Raw genomic sequence first — 16,517 nt, forward strand, 5'->3', positions numbered from 1 at the left:
GCTGCGGCTGGGCGGGGCACAGGGCGGGCCAGCGGGGCTCCATGCAGCGCGCTCCCGGGGCCTCAGCACCTCTCTGAGTTCCAGGCAAACTCAGCTCTCCATAAAGGACCTGATGGGCTATTTCCTACTAAGGTGTGAATGACTGAGATGACAAGGTGCCACCTCCTAGAGGGCAAACCAGCCTCTTTGGAATCTTATCCAAACACTCCAAAACTCGGGTTACTGGGGGCTGGGGGTGTGTGTGTGAGGAGGGGCCTCTAGGGTGAGATAAAACAGAATCAGTTCCAAACAGCATCCTTGATGTCTCTGTCCCTCAGGAAGCCATGAGTCCAGCCCCAAGACTCCCCTGGCAAGTGTTGAGCCCAGCAGGCTGGGTCAACTCACATACCCGAGGCACACCGTGAGAACGCCCATCCGTGCGAATAAAGTATCTCTCACCCATTATACTAAAATGTAAACTGACCAGTTTTTCCCCTATAGGTAATGTTCAAGTAGAATGACTATCGTTGAAGAAGAAAAGCAGTAGCTGTTTCTGTGAGGTCTTTTCTTCCCCTCTTTCAATGCCTGCGTATGTAATTTCACCAAAATTGATAGTACTTGAGGGTATGTAATAATTCTGCATTCTTGAAACTTCTCCCGTGCTTTCCTGCAAATCTCAACATGAAAAGGGGACAAAGGAAAAATCCTATTTTTAAATTAGTATGGATAATACAGTGTAAATGGGTTTGTAGATCTTTTTGACTCTGAGAATTTGTTTATAAGGGCCAGAGAAGACCCAGTAATGAGAGCTAAAAATACTCTCTATAGATTTTTTAAACTATATCTTAATAACTAAGATTGTAGAGTGCTTTACAGCTGATTGGAATAAAGAAACCAACATTTATTGAAAGCCAGTCATAGTTAAGTTGAGTGGTTTGATAAAACCGCTAACGCCTCCACCATGTCTCAGAGAGCTAGAGACCCCTCATCAGCTTCTAGCAAGAGGTCTGTGTGAGGAAGCCGAGAGAAAGAGGCTGCGCTGTAAAATTAAAATCCCAGACACGTAAACGAAGGAAACACGGGTTCTGAATTTTCTTTTCTTCTCCTGACATTTTGTATTTGTACTCACCTGGAGTTAGTAACCTGAGTCAAATATGAAATGAAACCACTTCCTAAGTCAATACATGTACTGTATAAGGTTCGGGCAGAAGGGACTTTATACACCAGTCTTCCATCAATCCGCGTGCCCTGCACGGCCGAGGCAGAGTAACCACCCTGTGTGCGCTCTTGCGGCTTCAGAGTGTAAACGGCCCCTGACCAAGGTCACACGGAGATTCTCGGAAAGGCAGGATGGCATGGCCCGTGTGGGCGATGTTGGGCGTATCTGCTCAGCTCGAAGGTGTGGTACCCTGGCTAGATCAGCGATTTCGTTCCCTGGGACAAACCCAACAGAATGAATGCACGTGAGGGCGGGCGCCCAGAGACATGCGCGAGCATGTTCATCGCAGCGGGATTTGAGTCAGGTCCAAGCAGAAGAATGGAGAAGTGATACAGCAGAACAGCGCACAGCAGCAGAAATGAACAAACCGCGGCAACGCACAGCAACTTGGCTGCATCTCCAAGCGCACCGTGAAAGGAAAACGCGCACGCAGCGGTGTGAGCTGTGTGCTTCTGGTTACACAGAGTTCAGAAGCGCAGAACCAGCCCGTGGGGTTAGAGGTCAGGAGAGAAGGGGACCCTTGGGAGGAAGGCGGATTGCGCTGACTACGTTGTCCTTGATGCGTGGCCTCTGGGACCTTGATTCTGGAGAGACTGCGGGCCCAGGGCCGGCGGGTCCCCAGAGATGGGGAACGACTCCGCTGCAAGCGCACCTTGATACACAAACCAAGCAGCTCAGTGCCCTCACTCTCAATTCTCCCCTTCATCAAAGTCCCGCCGGCCCTAACCCACCCCAGCAGCAGGCAGCCCGAGCCCACCAAAATGACCCAAACTATCCAGTCCAGCCCCAAGCTTACCTAGCGCACCTACCGTGCCTTGCCCGTCCCTTCCTGCAAGAGCCCAAATACAGGCCCCAGTAAAGGCCCCACCACCTCTGCCCTCTCCTCCTCTGCTTGCTGGCCCACCTGGGTGCTTCCCAGGTCCCACGCAATGTGGCGTGTCATCGTGTGCCTCCTGTCGCTGGAGATCTGTGCCTATCAACCTCTTTCATGACACTCACGTCCATGTCAGCTGCCTTGGGAGGCCGGATTAGAGCAAATCCCCACTTCATTTTTAACACAAGCGTTGTCAGTGGGAGTGGCTTGGGCAGAGGAGGGCTTCTGGGATGCTGCCCACCTGCCATGCCTTGAGGGGTGGTTACGCAGGGGTATGGATTTGGGGATAATGCACTGAGTTGTACGCATAACTTCTGTGCTTTGCTGCATGCATGCTAAACTTTAACAGAAATCAGTACAAAGTAGCAAGAAAACACACTGAACATCGGTAATCATTTCCCGTCTTTCCCCTCCCACCCCTACCCTCCGACCAGGATTAGTCAGCTTGAAGCTGGTCGGGGTCCTCTGCCACCCAGCATCTCCACTCCCCTAACTGTGCTGGGTGTGCCCGAGGGACTCAGAGGAACTAGTGAGCCCCTGCCCTTCCTGTTCTCCTACACCCAGCCACACTCAAATCCCCAAGTCCAGGTAAGAAGCGTCCTGTCTACTCTCTCATGTGGGGACACGTCAGTCCTTGGTTCAAGGCGCCAAATGACAAAGGTGGTGCCGTATGAATTTTTCAAAGATCCACAGCTATAGGTTCGTAAAAGCCATGGGAAGGAGAAAATGCCAGACAGGCACCAAGAGATGTTTGAGAACTAATCGTCCTTCTGCTACTGACCTCAAGGTTAATTGTATTGTGGTTAGGGAACATGATCTCTATATTACTTCAATGGTGAGAAGTGTTTTGACACTTGCTTAATGGCCCAGTATATGGTCAATTTGCGTACATACCCCTTGTATTCAGATACATCCTAAATCCATTACGGGCACTGTTGTCTATATGACCATTGGCATGAGTGCACTGATCACTTTATCCAACTCTGTACTTAGATTCACTACTCATGTTTAGCAAGATAATGACTAAATACCAGTATTTCTAGCAACAAACAGAAAATGAAATTAAAAGAAAAATACCACTTAAAATAGCATCAAAAAAATCAAGTACCTGGAAATATAGCTAATAAAATATATGCAAAACCTCTATACAAAAAGAAAATTAACATTATTAACAGAAATGTTTAAAAATCTAACAGAATGAATATATCACATTCATTGAGTGGAACTCAATATTGCAATGATAGTCGTTTTTCTCTGACTGATTTTTTAAATCAATCCCAATCCCAATAAACATTCCAAAGAAAGGGTGTGCGTTTGTGCGTGTGTATGCACCTGCGTGTGTGTGAAGCTAGGCAGGCTGAAACAGATCTTTGCAGGTACTGACATTTGACGTATGACAGGTGACAAGGCAACAGTGGGGAGATGATAGAATACTTTAAAAACGTAGCAGCAATTGAATATATGCAAAAAAATTAAAGAAAGAAAGATGAGGAGAGAGAGAGAAGGAAGGTGGGAGGGAGGGAGGGAGGGAGGGAGGGAGGGAGGGAAGGAGGGAGGGAGGGAGGGAAGGAGGGAGGGAGGGAGGGAAGGAGGGAGGGAGGGAGGGAAGAAAGAAAGAAAGAGAAAGAAAGGAAGGAAGGAGGGAGGGAGGGAGGGACGGGGAGGGTGGGAGGGAGGGACGAGTAAGGAGGGAGGGAGGGAGGAAGGAAGGAAGAAAGAAAGAGGGAAAGAAAGAAAGGAAGGAAAATATTCCTTACCTCACACTATACCGAAAAATCAATGCCAAGGGTATTTAAGATCTATGAAAGCAATATGAAAAATAAAATGAAATAAGTTTTAGAAGAAAATGTAGGAGAATTTTCCATGAGTTTGGGGTAGGGAAGAAGTTTTTAAAGAAGAAAAAGAAAGCATTTACTATAAAGGGAGTGATTAATAAATCTACTACTTTAAAAACAATAATTTCTCTTTATTACCAAGACAACATTAAGACAGTTAAAAAGACAAGCCACACAACCGAAAGAGAATTGAAAGGCATACAATGGAAAGACGGTTTTCGTGTTTGTGTATAACTTTTACAAAGCACATTAAAAACACATTAAAAAAAACCCAAGCAAACAATTTGAATAAACACTTTAAAAGAGGAAATCGAAATGGCTTATAAAGTATAAAAAGGCGTTAAATACAAACTTACAAACTTAAGACATAATGAGATCTCTTCCACTCACATTGCCAAAAACTTTTAAAATTCTGCAATTCAAAGTGTTGCCAAGAATGTAGATCCACTGGGCTTCTCTCACTCCTGGGGGGATTATAAACTGGGAAAACTACTTTGCAAAATAGTTTGGTGATCATTATTCAAGTTCAGTTATTTAAGAATGTTGACCCAGCACCCTTCTCCTAGAGAAATGTATTCACATTTTACATCCTGACATTTATAGGAATGCTGGAGGTACCATTCTCGGTGAGCCCCAAAAATCAACGACAGCAGAATGCAGACATAAATCGTGATATATCCATCCAATGGAATACTATATAGTAACAAACATGGACACATTGTTGCTGCATTCACAACATGGATGAAGCTCCAAAACATAAGTTGAGCAAGAGAAGCCGGATTCAGAAGACGACGTTGCAACATTATTTCATTTATGGAAATCTCAAAATCAGCCTGAAGCAAACTGTACTGCTTAGGGTTATAGCAGAAGGGTAAAACCACAGAGAAAAGCAAGGAACTGTTCACAAAGTTAGAAGAGCTGTTACCTGTGGGGAGACAAGAGGAAGGGGCTGTGACCAGGGGGAGTCACATGGAGCAGAGGCAGCTTCCTGTGCACGGCAGACTTGCTTTCTTGACCTGGGTCACTTGGTGCATGCTTTATAATTAACTGTTCAATTAACCTTATGATCTGTGCATTATATTTCACAATAAAGCAAAAGAAGTAATGTCAAGTCATCTGCCAGATTAAATAGCTCAAAATGCCTGGTAAGTTGTTGTAATTATAGTTGCAAAGTCAAGTTGAGAAGTCCTTGAAGAGGCTCCTAGTGCAGGAACTGTGGGCAGACGTACATCCCAAAGACGGGAGGGAGCGAGGAGCCTCCCATTGCCCGGGTCCAGCTCGATGGTCAACCAGTGGTCACGTCCTCTCCACGACCTCCTGTGACATACATGAGGCTGGTCCCCGGCCGGAATGCTGTGTGGCAGATGCAGCCATGACAACAGTGTGCAGGAATTGGGGCGAAGGCTGGTCCTTAAGGGGCTTGGCCAGCCCTGGCAGGGTGGCCTGAAGACGTGAGGACAGACCCTGTCCCCTGAGTGTCCCCCAGGGTTGGGAGTGCTGTGCAGTAGTAGCTGGAATTTTACAGTCCTCTTGATTTTGTTCACAAGTTTCTAGTCGGATAAAACAGGTTACAGGGGAGACAAGCTTGCCACGCACTTGTTGCATTCAGTGATGGTACAAAGTAATGAATTTAGCATTCTTATAAGAATATGAAGACCTAGACTCGTCTTGAAAAACTGTCAGCCTTGAGTCCGGGTCGTCTGAAACACCAGGTCACCATGTGAAAAGCTGAGCACCCCCGGCTGTGCTCCCCAGAGCAAAGTAGACTTCTAGGAAGGGAACTGGAAGAAGAAAATTCAGATGCTCAAAACAAGGTGAATTAACGATAGAAGGTGCTATAAGGACACAGTCGTTGAAGGTGAATCTGATTCTAAACAGGACACACGTGAGAGTGAGCAGGCCCACCCCGTCCCTCGTCAGCGGACCAGTCTTGGGCCACAAGGAGAGCGTCACCCCGTGAACACACAGCGTGCACCCCTTTCTTCCAACCTGAAGTCCTAGAGGCACCACCTCTTCACCCCCTCCCCTCAGGGGAATGTGTGGATGCCACCAACACTGCTTCCCTCCAAGTCCTCCTGGCCGGCTCGCCCTACAAGCATAAGCGGAGTGTCGGTCCTCTAAGGGGTTTCCTCATGACCGAATTATTCGTCCTGCTCACACAGCCTGAAAGTGGACGTGAGCTCCTCTCAGACTTGACCCCACCTTCAAATTGCTGGTTATTGGACATCCAGAACATCCACAAAAATCTTGATTTCTTTTCCCTCTCTTCAAAAGTAATTTTGAATTCGCTTGTTTTCCGATTCAGTTTAAGAAATTAAATAAGTGAATTATTATACTTTTGATCAACTTGAAGCTTGGTGGGGTTGAGGTCTCACAGTGCTGTTTTGTAAATATGTTAAATGGGATTATTATGAGCACATTATCTCCATGTTGGAGTGCACTCTAGATAACAAGCTATTTTATTTTAGATATGCAATCTCTAACAGTAAACAAAATTTATAATAGTCCATGAGCATGGAAACATTTTAAACATAAAAAGTAATTTTTGTATACAAAGTGCTGTATTTACTATAGTTAAAAGAGAAATGTGGGTGCTTCCCTGGTGGTGCAGTGGTTAATAATCCGCCTGCCAACGCAGGAGACACAGGTTCGAGCCCTGGTCTGGGGAGATCCCACATGCCGCGGAGCAACTAACCCCATGGGCCACAACTACTGAGCCCACGCAACTGGAGCCCGTGCTCCGCAACAAGGGAAGCCACCGCAATGAGAAGCCAGCGCACCTACCTTGATCCCCACAGGATTGGAAGGGACACCGTTCAGCCCGTAACAGGATCCCAATGTCTCAAGACAGTTCCTGCACAGGTAGGCATAGCCTTGTCTTGCTAACTTAAAAAGCTTTTCCCCAATATACTTTTTATCAAACTGCTTGAACTGCTTTCCTTTGAAGTATATAGCATTACTGAGGACCCGTTTTGTCAATAAATCAACTGACTTGGCAGGCAATACCTGTACCATTTTGTCTTTTTTTTAAAAAAAAAGAAAGAGAATAGGTCTAAGCAATATTAAACCACACAAGATGGGATAATACACAGAAGAACACACCATGAGCTGAGGGCCACCTTCTCAAACTGTCTTACGGTCAATATACCTGGAAGCCAAATTAACATAAGTTTGCTGCTGCCATGAAACCCTGATCCCTGCATTTTCACAGGGTGTTTGAAAGTATTAACAAGTTGGAGTTCGGGCCGTTGTCTCTGCAAGAAGGCAAATTGTAATCCTTTTAAAAAGAAGTTAGGGATGAACAGGAGAACCATATTAAATAGTTCATAGAGAAATGTCTATAAAATAAACGGGCAGGTTGGGTACGGTGAGGTAGTCCCTGCACCTGGCTTTAGGAAGAAAGCTTTTCGGGACAGAATGATGAGAATTGTGCCACGTCAGGTGTAGAGGAATACAGCGGGATTGGGAGGAAAAGGCACTCGTGTGGGACTGGGGTGGCAGTGAGGACCCTCGTGGAAGGCAGGATGTCTGGGCTTAAACTCCGGAGACCTCACCGGGACCTATCCTGTCCCAGGCATTGCCCTCAGGGCTAGAGATGCATAGAGGTAGTTAATCCTCCCTACAGGACCCGTGGGAGGAGGGTCCTACCTTGATCCCCACAGGACACAGAGTAAGGAGACTTCTCACAGCCCCTATGGAAGGAGTGTTAGAAGCAGGAGTCATTCCCACTCGCAATGTCAGATCATACTGGGGCAAGTTTCTTTTATTTTTTTTTTTCATTTTTACATCCCCAGCATCTGGGCCAAAGTCAACATTCAAAGTGTTCGTTAAATTAAGCTTTAAAAAGAGGAGGGATTGGGCTTCCCTGGTGGCGCAGAGGTTGAGAATCCACCTGCTGATGCAGGGGACACAGGTTTGTGCCCCAGTCCGGGAGGATCCCACATGCCGGGGAGCGGCTGGGCCCGTGAGCCATGGCCACTGAGCCTGCGCGTCCGGAGTCTGTGCTCCACAACGGGAGAGGCCACAACAGCGAGAGGCCCGCGTGCCGCAGAAAAAAAAAACAAAGAAGAACAGATGCCCATGCCAAGTTAATGGGTGTAACCAGACAACAGGACTGAGCTTACAAAGGAGATTAAAGATTCATTTTTGGATAGTAGTTATACTGGTAAAGATCTATGAAAATGGTCACCACTGAAAGGGCAGGTAAAATGCTCCAAGCTTGACCTTGTATTTCTGGTCTCTATGGGGAGGAAAGTCTACCGAGGAACAGGATGGTAGTGGAGGGATCGTGCCGAATGAAGAAAATGAATGGGTGGTCGGCGGTGAAATACTCCTCTGTCAACTGCAAGATGCGGCGGACGATGGTGATCTCGGTGGCAGCCGCCGCCTCTGTGCCCTCCTCGTTCACCTCCACGAAGGACTTGTGGACCACCTTCGATACAGAGAGGCCTGTGGCTCCTGATAGGCCGGACAGGTCAGCGTTGCTACTGAAGAGCTCCTGCATACCCAGGGAGGCCAGCAGAGTGCTGAGCTCGTAGCTCTCCTCCAGCTTAAACCTGGGCAACTGGACATTGACCTCAAGGAGATCCAGATTCTCGGGTCTGGTCCACTCACGCAGCTTTTCCAAAGTCAGCTGTTCCTCAATCTGGATTCGGGATGGGCAAAAAGAAGAGCGGAAATCATTTTATAGAAGGAAGTTAATGAAGCATTGTTTGAATGAACGGGCCCATCATGTCAGCTGCTCCCTAGCTTCCTTCATGTTTTGTTCCAACACAGATTCCATCTGGAGGATTTCATTTCTTTCTGGCTATTGGTGATAATGAACAGAGCTGCGTTCCCAGCCACCAAGGGCCCATCCACCCAGGACTTACCAGGCCCCTGCCACACTGGGTCACGGGTCATCCTGGCTAAAATTGCCCTAATTGGTCGAGTGATGCAAGAGGATATTTTAAAGCTTTCTTCCATTTATTTCATTCTGTTTATTCTGAACCCCAGTGATCACTGTGTTTATCTGGGAACCTCACACAGCTGAAGTTATCTCTGATAGATGTAGCTCATTGGTAAACAGAAATGGACCTAGTTCCTCATCTAAAATGGGATAACAGTAGCACATACCTGGAGCACTGTAAGTGCTGAATGAGTCACCCTATACAAGTGCTGTGTAACGTCAGCTACTGTCATTACTATTATTACTGCTACTGCACTGGAACACACACACATTCCACTTTTCTACTGATGCTGGTAATTCCAGACGTTCTTTCTGATAATCAGGAACGGACAAATATGGAGATACAATTGAAAGAAGGAACACAGTGGTTTTCACTTATGCTCTAGAGCTGCAAATGGCTAATATTAAACGCCATCCAATAGCAAGTTTGGTCTGGGATGGGGGAGGGGAAAAGCACACAACAGGCCAGAGACACTGAAGAAAAACCTCACTCTTCACAGTTTTGCCTCTTCCTGGCCCTGGCAAGGGATACCATTGCCTTTAAATTACAATAAGAGAAACCGCAGACAAAGTTCAGGTTAGGCAGTGGGCTTATCTCTCAGACTAACAGGTCACATGGATCTTTTCCTGTCATGTAGCAATTGGACATTTAATGCACAATCTACAAGAACTGGGGTGAGAATGACCAGATTTTACAGCACATGGCGAAACGATAATGGTCGAGGGTTTTTAATTTTAAAAAATTGTTTTAATGAAACAGTCCCCATTTATGGCACGTTCCTCTAAAGCTCATCTAAGGGAGTCTCCACGAGCTGCCACTGGCCAGCATTACACTCGGTGTGTACCTTTGATGTTCCCGCCACGTTGTGCACCGATAGTAGCTGAACATTTAAATGTGGGGCTTCCATAAAAAGGAACGAAACTGAGTTATCTGTAATGAGGTGGATGGACCTAGAGTCCGTCATACAGAGTGAGGTGAGTCAGAGGGAGAAACACAAATACCGTATGCTAAGGCATATGTATGGAATCTAAAAAAGCGGTACTGATGAACCTAGGGGCAGGGCAGGAATAAAGACGCAGACCTACTAGAGAAGGGACTTGAGGACTCGGGGAGGGGGAAGGGTAAGCTGGGATGAAGTGAGAGAGTGGCATTTGGCGGCGTGCCATATACGCTACCAAAGGTAAACTACATAGCTAGTGGGAAGCAGCCGCACAGCACAGGGAGATCAGCTGGGTGCTTTGTGACCACGTAGAGGGGTGGGATAGGGAGGGCTGGAGGGAGACGCAAGAGGGAGGGGATATGGGGATATGTGTATACGAACAGCTGGTTCACTTTGTTATACAGCAGCAACTAACACAGCACTGTAAAGCAATTATACTCCCATCAAGATGTTAAAAAACGTACAATAAAAAAAAAAATAAAATTATATGCACAGGAAAAAAAAAGTTCTCATCACAAGAAAAAATATTATAACTGTGTGGTGATGGATGTTAACTAGACTTATTATGGTAACCCTTTCACATTATATGCAGTTATAGAATTATTATGTTGTCCTCCTGAAGCTAACATAATGTTACATGTCATTATACCTCAATAATAAGTCTCTATAAACATAAATAAATAAATGTGGAGCTTCGCACTGGTACATGCGGATGGGCTACTTTACAAAGGAGTGACAGGAAAGTGGGAAGGAACACCAGGTCACCTCACTAAACAAAGAACAAGCGCCTATGCCCAACACACACAAACACACGCACACACACACACACACACGCACACACACACACACACAGGATCCGCGCATCACTCGGGGAGGTGGGGAGGCGCACCTTCCTCAGCCCCGTGGACTCGTCCTGGATGTCATCCGGCAGCAGGATGACCATGCTGAGGTCCTCACACTGGTAGGGCAGTTCCAGCACCTGGCACTTAAGGTCCTTGATGTGGCCAAGCCGAAACTTCTTCTTCTGATACATCATTTTCACTAGTTTTGTGTCTTTCTAAACAATTAAAACACAGATCACTAACATTGTTGTCAGCGTGGATTTAGAGCGCACAGTCATCTAGACGGTCACCTGCCCTCACCTTATTCAGTCTGAAAGCTGCATCTTTTGTGGCCTCCATCATGAATTTCTCCTGCCAGTTTCCTTTGAAATAGATGGCATTCACCAGCACCAGCTTAGTCATGCTATCAACCACACCTGAGGCCAACAGCTCTGGAATTTTCCCTAAAAAGACAAAGTTAGCTTTTTAAAAATCCACCTATCAGAATTCCACATTTGAACTGACCTTTGATTAGCAATGAAATGCCACTCAAATGCTTCCTTCTATTTAATTTCCTTTAACATGGTACTAAGTTAGCCAAGCCCCCTGGGGTGCTTCTACTTTAAATAGACCAACTCGAGGGGCAGATCAGGGGGACACAATCTGCCCCCAAAGGGCCGATGCTTCAAAACAAGTCAATTGTTTAAAGGCTAAAACCAGGAAAACTCTTCCTTTCTGGAACGTGGGATAAGTAGTGGCCTCATTTTGTGACTGGCCATTCTTTTTCAGGAAAAGAACAATTTCTTAACCAAAATGTTTTGTCACTAATAAATAACTCCCTTCTTCAAATCTTCCAAGTTAGATGCCTAACTGTCACAGGAAAGCTTTTAACAAATATCCAAAAGGTAGGACAGTTCCTCCCCTGAAACACAGGCCCCACTCATGATGTGGCACGGCCGTGACAGTCCCTGATGGAAGGAACACAGGTGTCCTGTGGGTGCCTCAACCGTTCCGTGACTACGACAGAAACACAAACCGGAAAAACAGCCTGAGGAGACTCAGCCCCACCTCCCGACCCTGGTTTCTTAGACAAGATGTTCGCAAAAAGTATTTATGACCACAGCGGCTTGTAAATATTGATTCACAAGAGTTTCATCTCTTTTAGTCTACGTTCAATGTTACTTTTCATTTTAAAATGTAGTTTGGGGAACTTATGGGTAGAAAACATTTAGCATGTTCAGTTAAATCATCTTTACATTTCCACTTTGAGGAATTCCTACATTTGAAAGCTGTCTGGGGACATCCCCCCGTGGCGCAGTGGTTAAAATCCGCCTGCCAATGCAGGGGACTAAGGGTTCGAGCCCTGGTCCGGAAAGATCCCACATGCCACGGAGCAACTAAGCCCGTGCGCCACAACTACTGAGCCCGCGCGCCGTGAGCCCGTGCTCTGCAACAAGAGAAGCCACCGCAATGAGAAGCCCACGCACCGCAACGAAGAGTAGCCCCCGCTCACCTCAACTAGAGAAAGGCTGCGCGCAGCAACGAAGGCCCAACGCAGCCAAAAATAAGTATATAAAGTAAACAAATTTATTTAAAAAGGAAGGAAGGAAGGAAGGAAAGAAGAAAGGAAGGAAGGAAGGAAGGAAGGAAGGAAGGAAGGAAGGAAGGAAGGGAGGGAGGAAGGAAAGAGAGAGAGAAAGAGAGAAAGAAAGAAAGAAGGCAAGCTGTCTGGCCCTGGGCAGTGCAAGGTGGACCCCAGGGTCAGGCGGAGGGGCTAGGGAAGGGGAGAGGGAGTCACCTGCAAGGGGCAGGCAGGGGGAGGAAAGGAAGCATCAGTGTGTATGACCAGGGCTGCCCTCGCTCACCTTCCGTCTGCCCTTTGACCCACTCATTTATGGTCTTCCTTGCGTCTTCGGTGGCCTGCAGAAAATCCACACTGGCCAGTTCAGCACCGTACATTCTCTGAGTTGAAGCTAAGAACTCCTGTTTAAGGGGAAAAAAAAGGAAATGTGAGTAACTCCTACTCCATACAGAAATGGTTTTGTAAAATCCTTAAAAGCAACAGAAATTGTCCCAAAAGGCATATTTCATTGTAACAAAAAAAATTCTAACCCTTCTACTTTTTTTACTATAGTGAAAAACACACAGCATTCCATTGACGACCTTAAGCACTTTTAAGTTTACAGTTCAGTAGTTTCAGTTTTATATAAAATTTACCAATTCCTGGGGACTTCCCTGGCGCTCCCGTGGTTAAGACTCTGTGCTTCCACTGCAGGGGGCAGGGGTTCAATCCCTGGTCAGGGAACTAAGATCCCACATGCCACGCGGCACAGCCCAAATAAAATAAAACAAAATTTATCAATTCTTTTCTACCCCTTGACTAACATTTTCATAAACAAGCAAATACTGATTGTACTTGAAAGTGAATTATGGAATTCACTCTTGCTTTAGTAAAACAGCCAGGGTCAATCTTTTCACTGTGGAGACTAGAAAATGAAATCACATCCATTTCCGGGAAAACTGTCTGTCGTGTTTTCATTCTGGATGATTTTGCTGAATGTTTATAAAACTTAAAGCTGACTTCTGTGACTTGATTGTGCTGGAGAAGAGTCTGCATTGTCTAGTGAGTTTTGGAACATGAAGAGCAAAGTACTTACAGGGAGGAAATCAAAGCTTTTCTCTCCATATAACCTGTTAGCAAGTTTCAGAATGTAGGAAGCTCCATGCTTGTTGATATCAGCATTCAAACTCCGAAATCCCGAATGAATCTCCTCAACCTCTTTGAAATAGAGAGCCTAAAAGAAAGAAAACATTATTTCTATAACCATTTCTTTTGAAATTATAAGCTGGTTCCTTGGCATTTGCTTCCATCAAATCAAATTAATATTACTAATTATTGATGATCCCCAGCCATCATCATTTTCCATTTTTCATTGGAGAACAAGTAATAGAAACTCCAAAATGTATAGCTTGGTGAAACATAATAAGGACATTGGAAACTGTTTTCCCATCACTTTTTTGTTATAATTAGAGTTCCACAAATAGGAGTGGTTAACAAGCTAAATATTTACACAAGTCTGCTTTTTTCCCCAAAAATCGGAAGTGGTAAGTTCATATGTATATTCTATACAAATATAATTTTACTGAAAGTTCTCAGAAATAAACAGTAAAGATAAGAAGCATCAGCTATGTAAGAACACAGAGATGGTACAGATTGAGAGGTTTTTATTTTTTTTCCTTGCAGTACTGGCATCAGTAACTCACTTACTTAAAAATAATTTCCTTAAACTTAACATGAGGCAAAGTTGAATTCCCATACATCAGTTACATCTAGAGTCCCTTTCTGGTTTTATGAGGCCTGAGCTGGTTCCTTGCTTTTAAGGCACAAGGAAGAACCGCCACCCTGTACAAAGGCCAGTTACTCACTGAGATATGGAATGTGCGTGGGGGTGCTGTGACGGATCTCTTTACTGGAAACGGGGGTAAAACCTTAAGACTGTTCTTTACTGAGCTTATAAAGTTCCTGGAAAGCCTCAAAACACAAGCTCAGATTACCTTGCAGGGGATGACTCACAATGACTAGTACCGGGGTTTTTTTTTAAAGTGGATTTTTAAAAGCTTTCAAACGCTTTTGTATCTGCAGTGATGAAAAAGGTTGGTGTTTCCTAAAGTACAGAAATAGAAGCTTTGCAGCTGGAACAGGCCCATAAACGTGAATCCGGGCTGGACCTTCCCTGGCTCTAAGTGCAGCGTAATCTGTGACCCGTGTGTTAGAAAGACCTTCACTTTCACCCCTCTTTTCAAGGAAAGCCAGAGTTCCCCACTCAGCATAAAGCGCGCCCCGCACACAGGTGCCCTCCACACCCACCAAGGACAGGCAGGACCCTCAGCATCCCCGCCCCCTCTCCCTGCAGGGCCCTACTGCTCACTCGGGAACGGGGGTCACAGCCCACCAGGGCACACCTGGTGCCAGGCCCAGGGGTAGGAACACGGACTCACAGGCTCTCGTGTCCCCTTGACTTCTCGACTAGGGGTCATTATGCTCAAAAGAATCAAGACACAGCCGACATTATGTGAGTAGCTGAGCATCACAGGCAAAGCGGAAACTGGACAGTCCTGGGCCAGGGAGGACTTGGATTACAGGAAAGCCTTGCAGACTCCTTGCTGGAACGGAAGCAGCGCACGGCAGGGGGTTGTCGGCTTTCTTCCTGCTCTGTCCTCAGTCCCACAAAAAACAGAGCCTGGCACATCGCAGGTGCTCCGTAAAGACTGGGTCATGAATGACAGCCTGCATCCCAGTGGATTTTTCCTGGGGCTTTTTCTGAAAGTCTGACTTCATGAAGTATAATGTATAATATAACACACAATGCTGAACACCGAAATACAGTTTTCTACAAACGCGCTGCAAGAGCTCAAAGGCACAACTTTCTGGTACGGTCTGTGTGGTAGGCACCAGCTGGGAGAGCTAGTTTCTGCTCACCTTGGACATCTGTGCTGCGGTATTGCCTCTGGTCCCCAGAAAGACCATGGCCAGCGCTGATGAAATGCTGAAGGGGGAGATGAAGATGTTGCCGGCAGGATCGCTCTTGTTCAGGGCGCAGAACAGGTCCAAGGCGAAGCGGGTGTTTGCCGCGCTCAACTGCTCCATGGTGAGGCTGCAACACAGAGCAGAGCCCTGAGCTGCCCCCTGCCACACCAGCCACTCGGCAACGCCACTTCCCCATCTCCTCCTCAACTCACGCCAGCCACCCTGAAATACCCTGCAACGAACTTGTACTTTCTCTCTCCCTCTCTGTCTCTCTCTGTCTCTCTCTCAAGCGGAAAGCAAGAACACTCCATGTGCACAACTGTGGGAGCTTGGGGCGACTGGCCAAGGATTCAGCAGTGACATGGGATCAGGACTCCTTGTCCTAAAGGGCCCTGGCCGTGCAGACAGGTGCATCTGGGCCCTTCCCTACCACACGTGGGAGGGCACACTTCCCACCCTCCGTTCAAGTCTCTGATTCATTTGAGCCATGAATCCACTGCCCACTTTTACCTGAAAAAGAATGTTTCTATTAGAAAATCATAGCTATCTGCTACTCATTAAAGCAAATTCCCGCAAAAGAGACAGAAGTATCGTCGTTTTTGAGATTCCCTTGCTGGTGTTTAGAGAGGTCCCCAGTCTCACAGCTGGTGAAGGATCTGAGAGTGGGAAGCCAACACAGGTCCCGGGGTCAGGTAGGGCAGCCCGACAAGGAGAAGGTGACAGGTATCCTCTGTCACTCCCGCGGGCACGGAGGGGCTGCAGGTGAAGCACCTGGCCTTGCGCTCAGCTCAGCCAAGCACTCTCCCCACCTGACCTCGACTCTCAGCCCACATACAATCGAGGAAGAGGAACAGTCGTGCTGGCTGCCCAGCGTGTAAGTCCTAAGTTGAATTATTACTGTTGTTGCTGATAAATAATCTCTAGGATCGCACTGGCCTCCTTTCCCTGCCTCCAGCCACAGAAAGGAGAAGCCGCTCCGCCGGGGCTGCCTGGAAACCGTCACAGAGAGAGAAACATTCTGGACTCCGGCTTCGGCTTCCGCTTCCGCCTTCAGGCCCCAGGGAGCGACCTCTGTCTGCCGCAGGCCGCCCGGTTTGGCCTCTCGGGACGCGGAGCCGGGGACCCCGGGTGGGGAGCAGGGCAGATGGCGGTAACCACCGAACTCGGGGACCCCGCGGGGCGCACGACGGAGCGGGGTGACCACCGGACGCGGGGACCCCGAGGGGTGCTCGCGGATTGGAGCCTCTCCCGCCCGGCCCAGATCCCTGCCCGGCCTTACCCGATGCTGGGCTGTCTGGGCGAGGTGCGTGATCTGCGGAGAGCGCAGAGCGCGGCCCTTATAGGCAAAAGGGAGTGTCCCCGGAAGGCGGGG

General features: G+C 47.1%; 1 protein-coding gene across 1 annotated transcript; it reads right to left on the reverse strand.

Annotated features, from left to right (window-relative positions):
• Positions 1-7,644: 7,644 nt before the first annotated feature.
• LOC149748109 (leukocyte elastase inhibitor-like) lies at positions 7,645-16,517 on the reverse strand. Its single transcript, XM_089918221.1, has 7 exons — positions 16,425-16,517; positions 15,098-15,272; positions 13,275-13,412; positions 12,483-12,600; positions 10,939-11,081; positions 10,686-10,853; positions 7,645-8,552 (listed from the first exon to the last, which is right to left on the reverse strand). Exons 2-7 carry the CDS (start codon positions 15,263-15,265, stop codon positions 8,148-8,150), a joined length of 1,140 nt encoding a protein of 379 aa, XP_089774347.1. The 5' UTR covers positions 15,266-15,272; positions 16,425-16,517; the 3' UTR covers positions 7,645-8,147.

The sequence above is a fragment of the Delphinapterus leucas genome, chromosome 10 (assembly GCF_059928025.1).
Source record: "Delphinapterus leucas isolate spDelLeu-1000000601 "Yukka" chromosome 10, BTC_Dleu_Yukka2, whole genome shotgun sequence".
NCBI classification, from domain to species: Eukaryota; Metazoa; Chordata; class Mammalia; order Artiodactyla; family Monodontidae; genus Delphinapterus; species Delphinapterus leucas.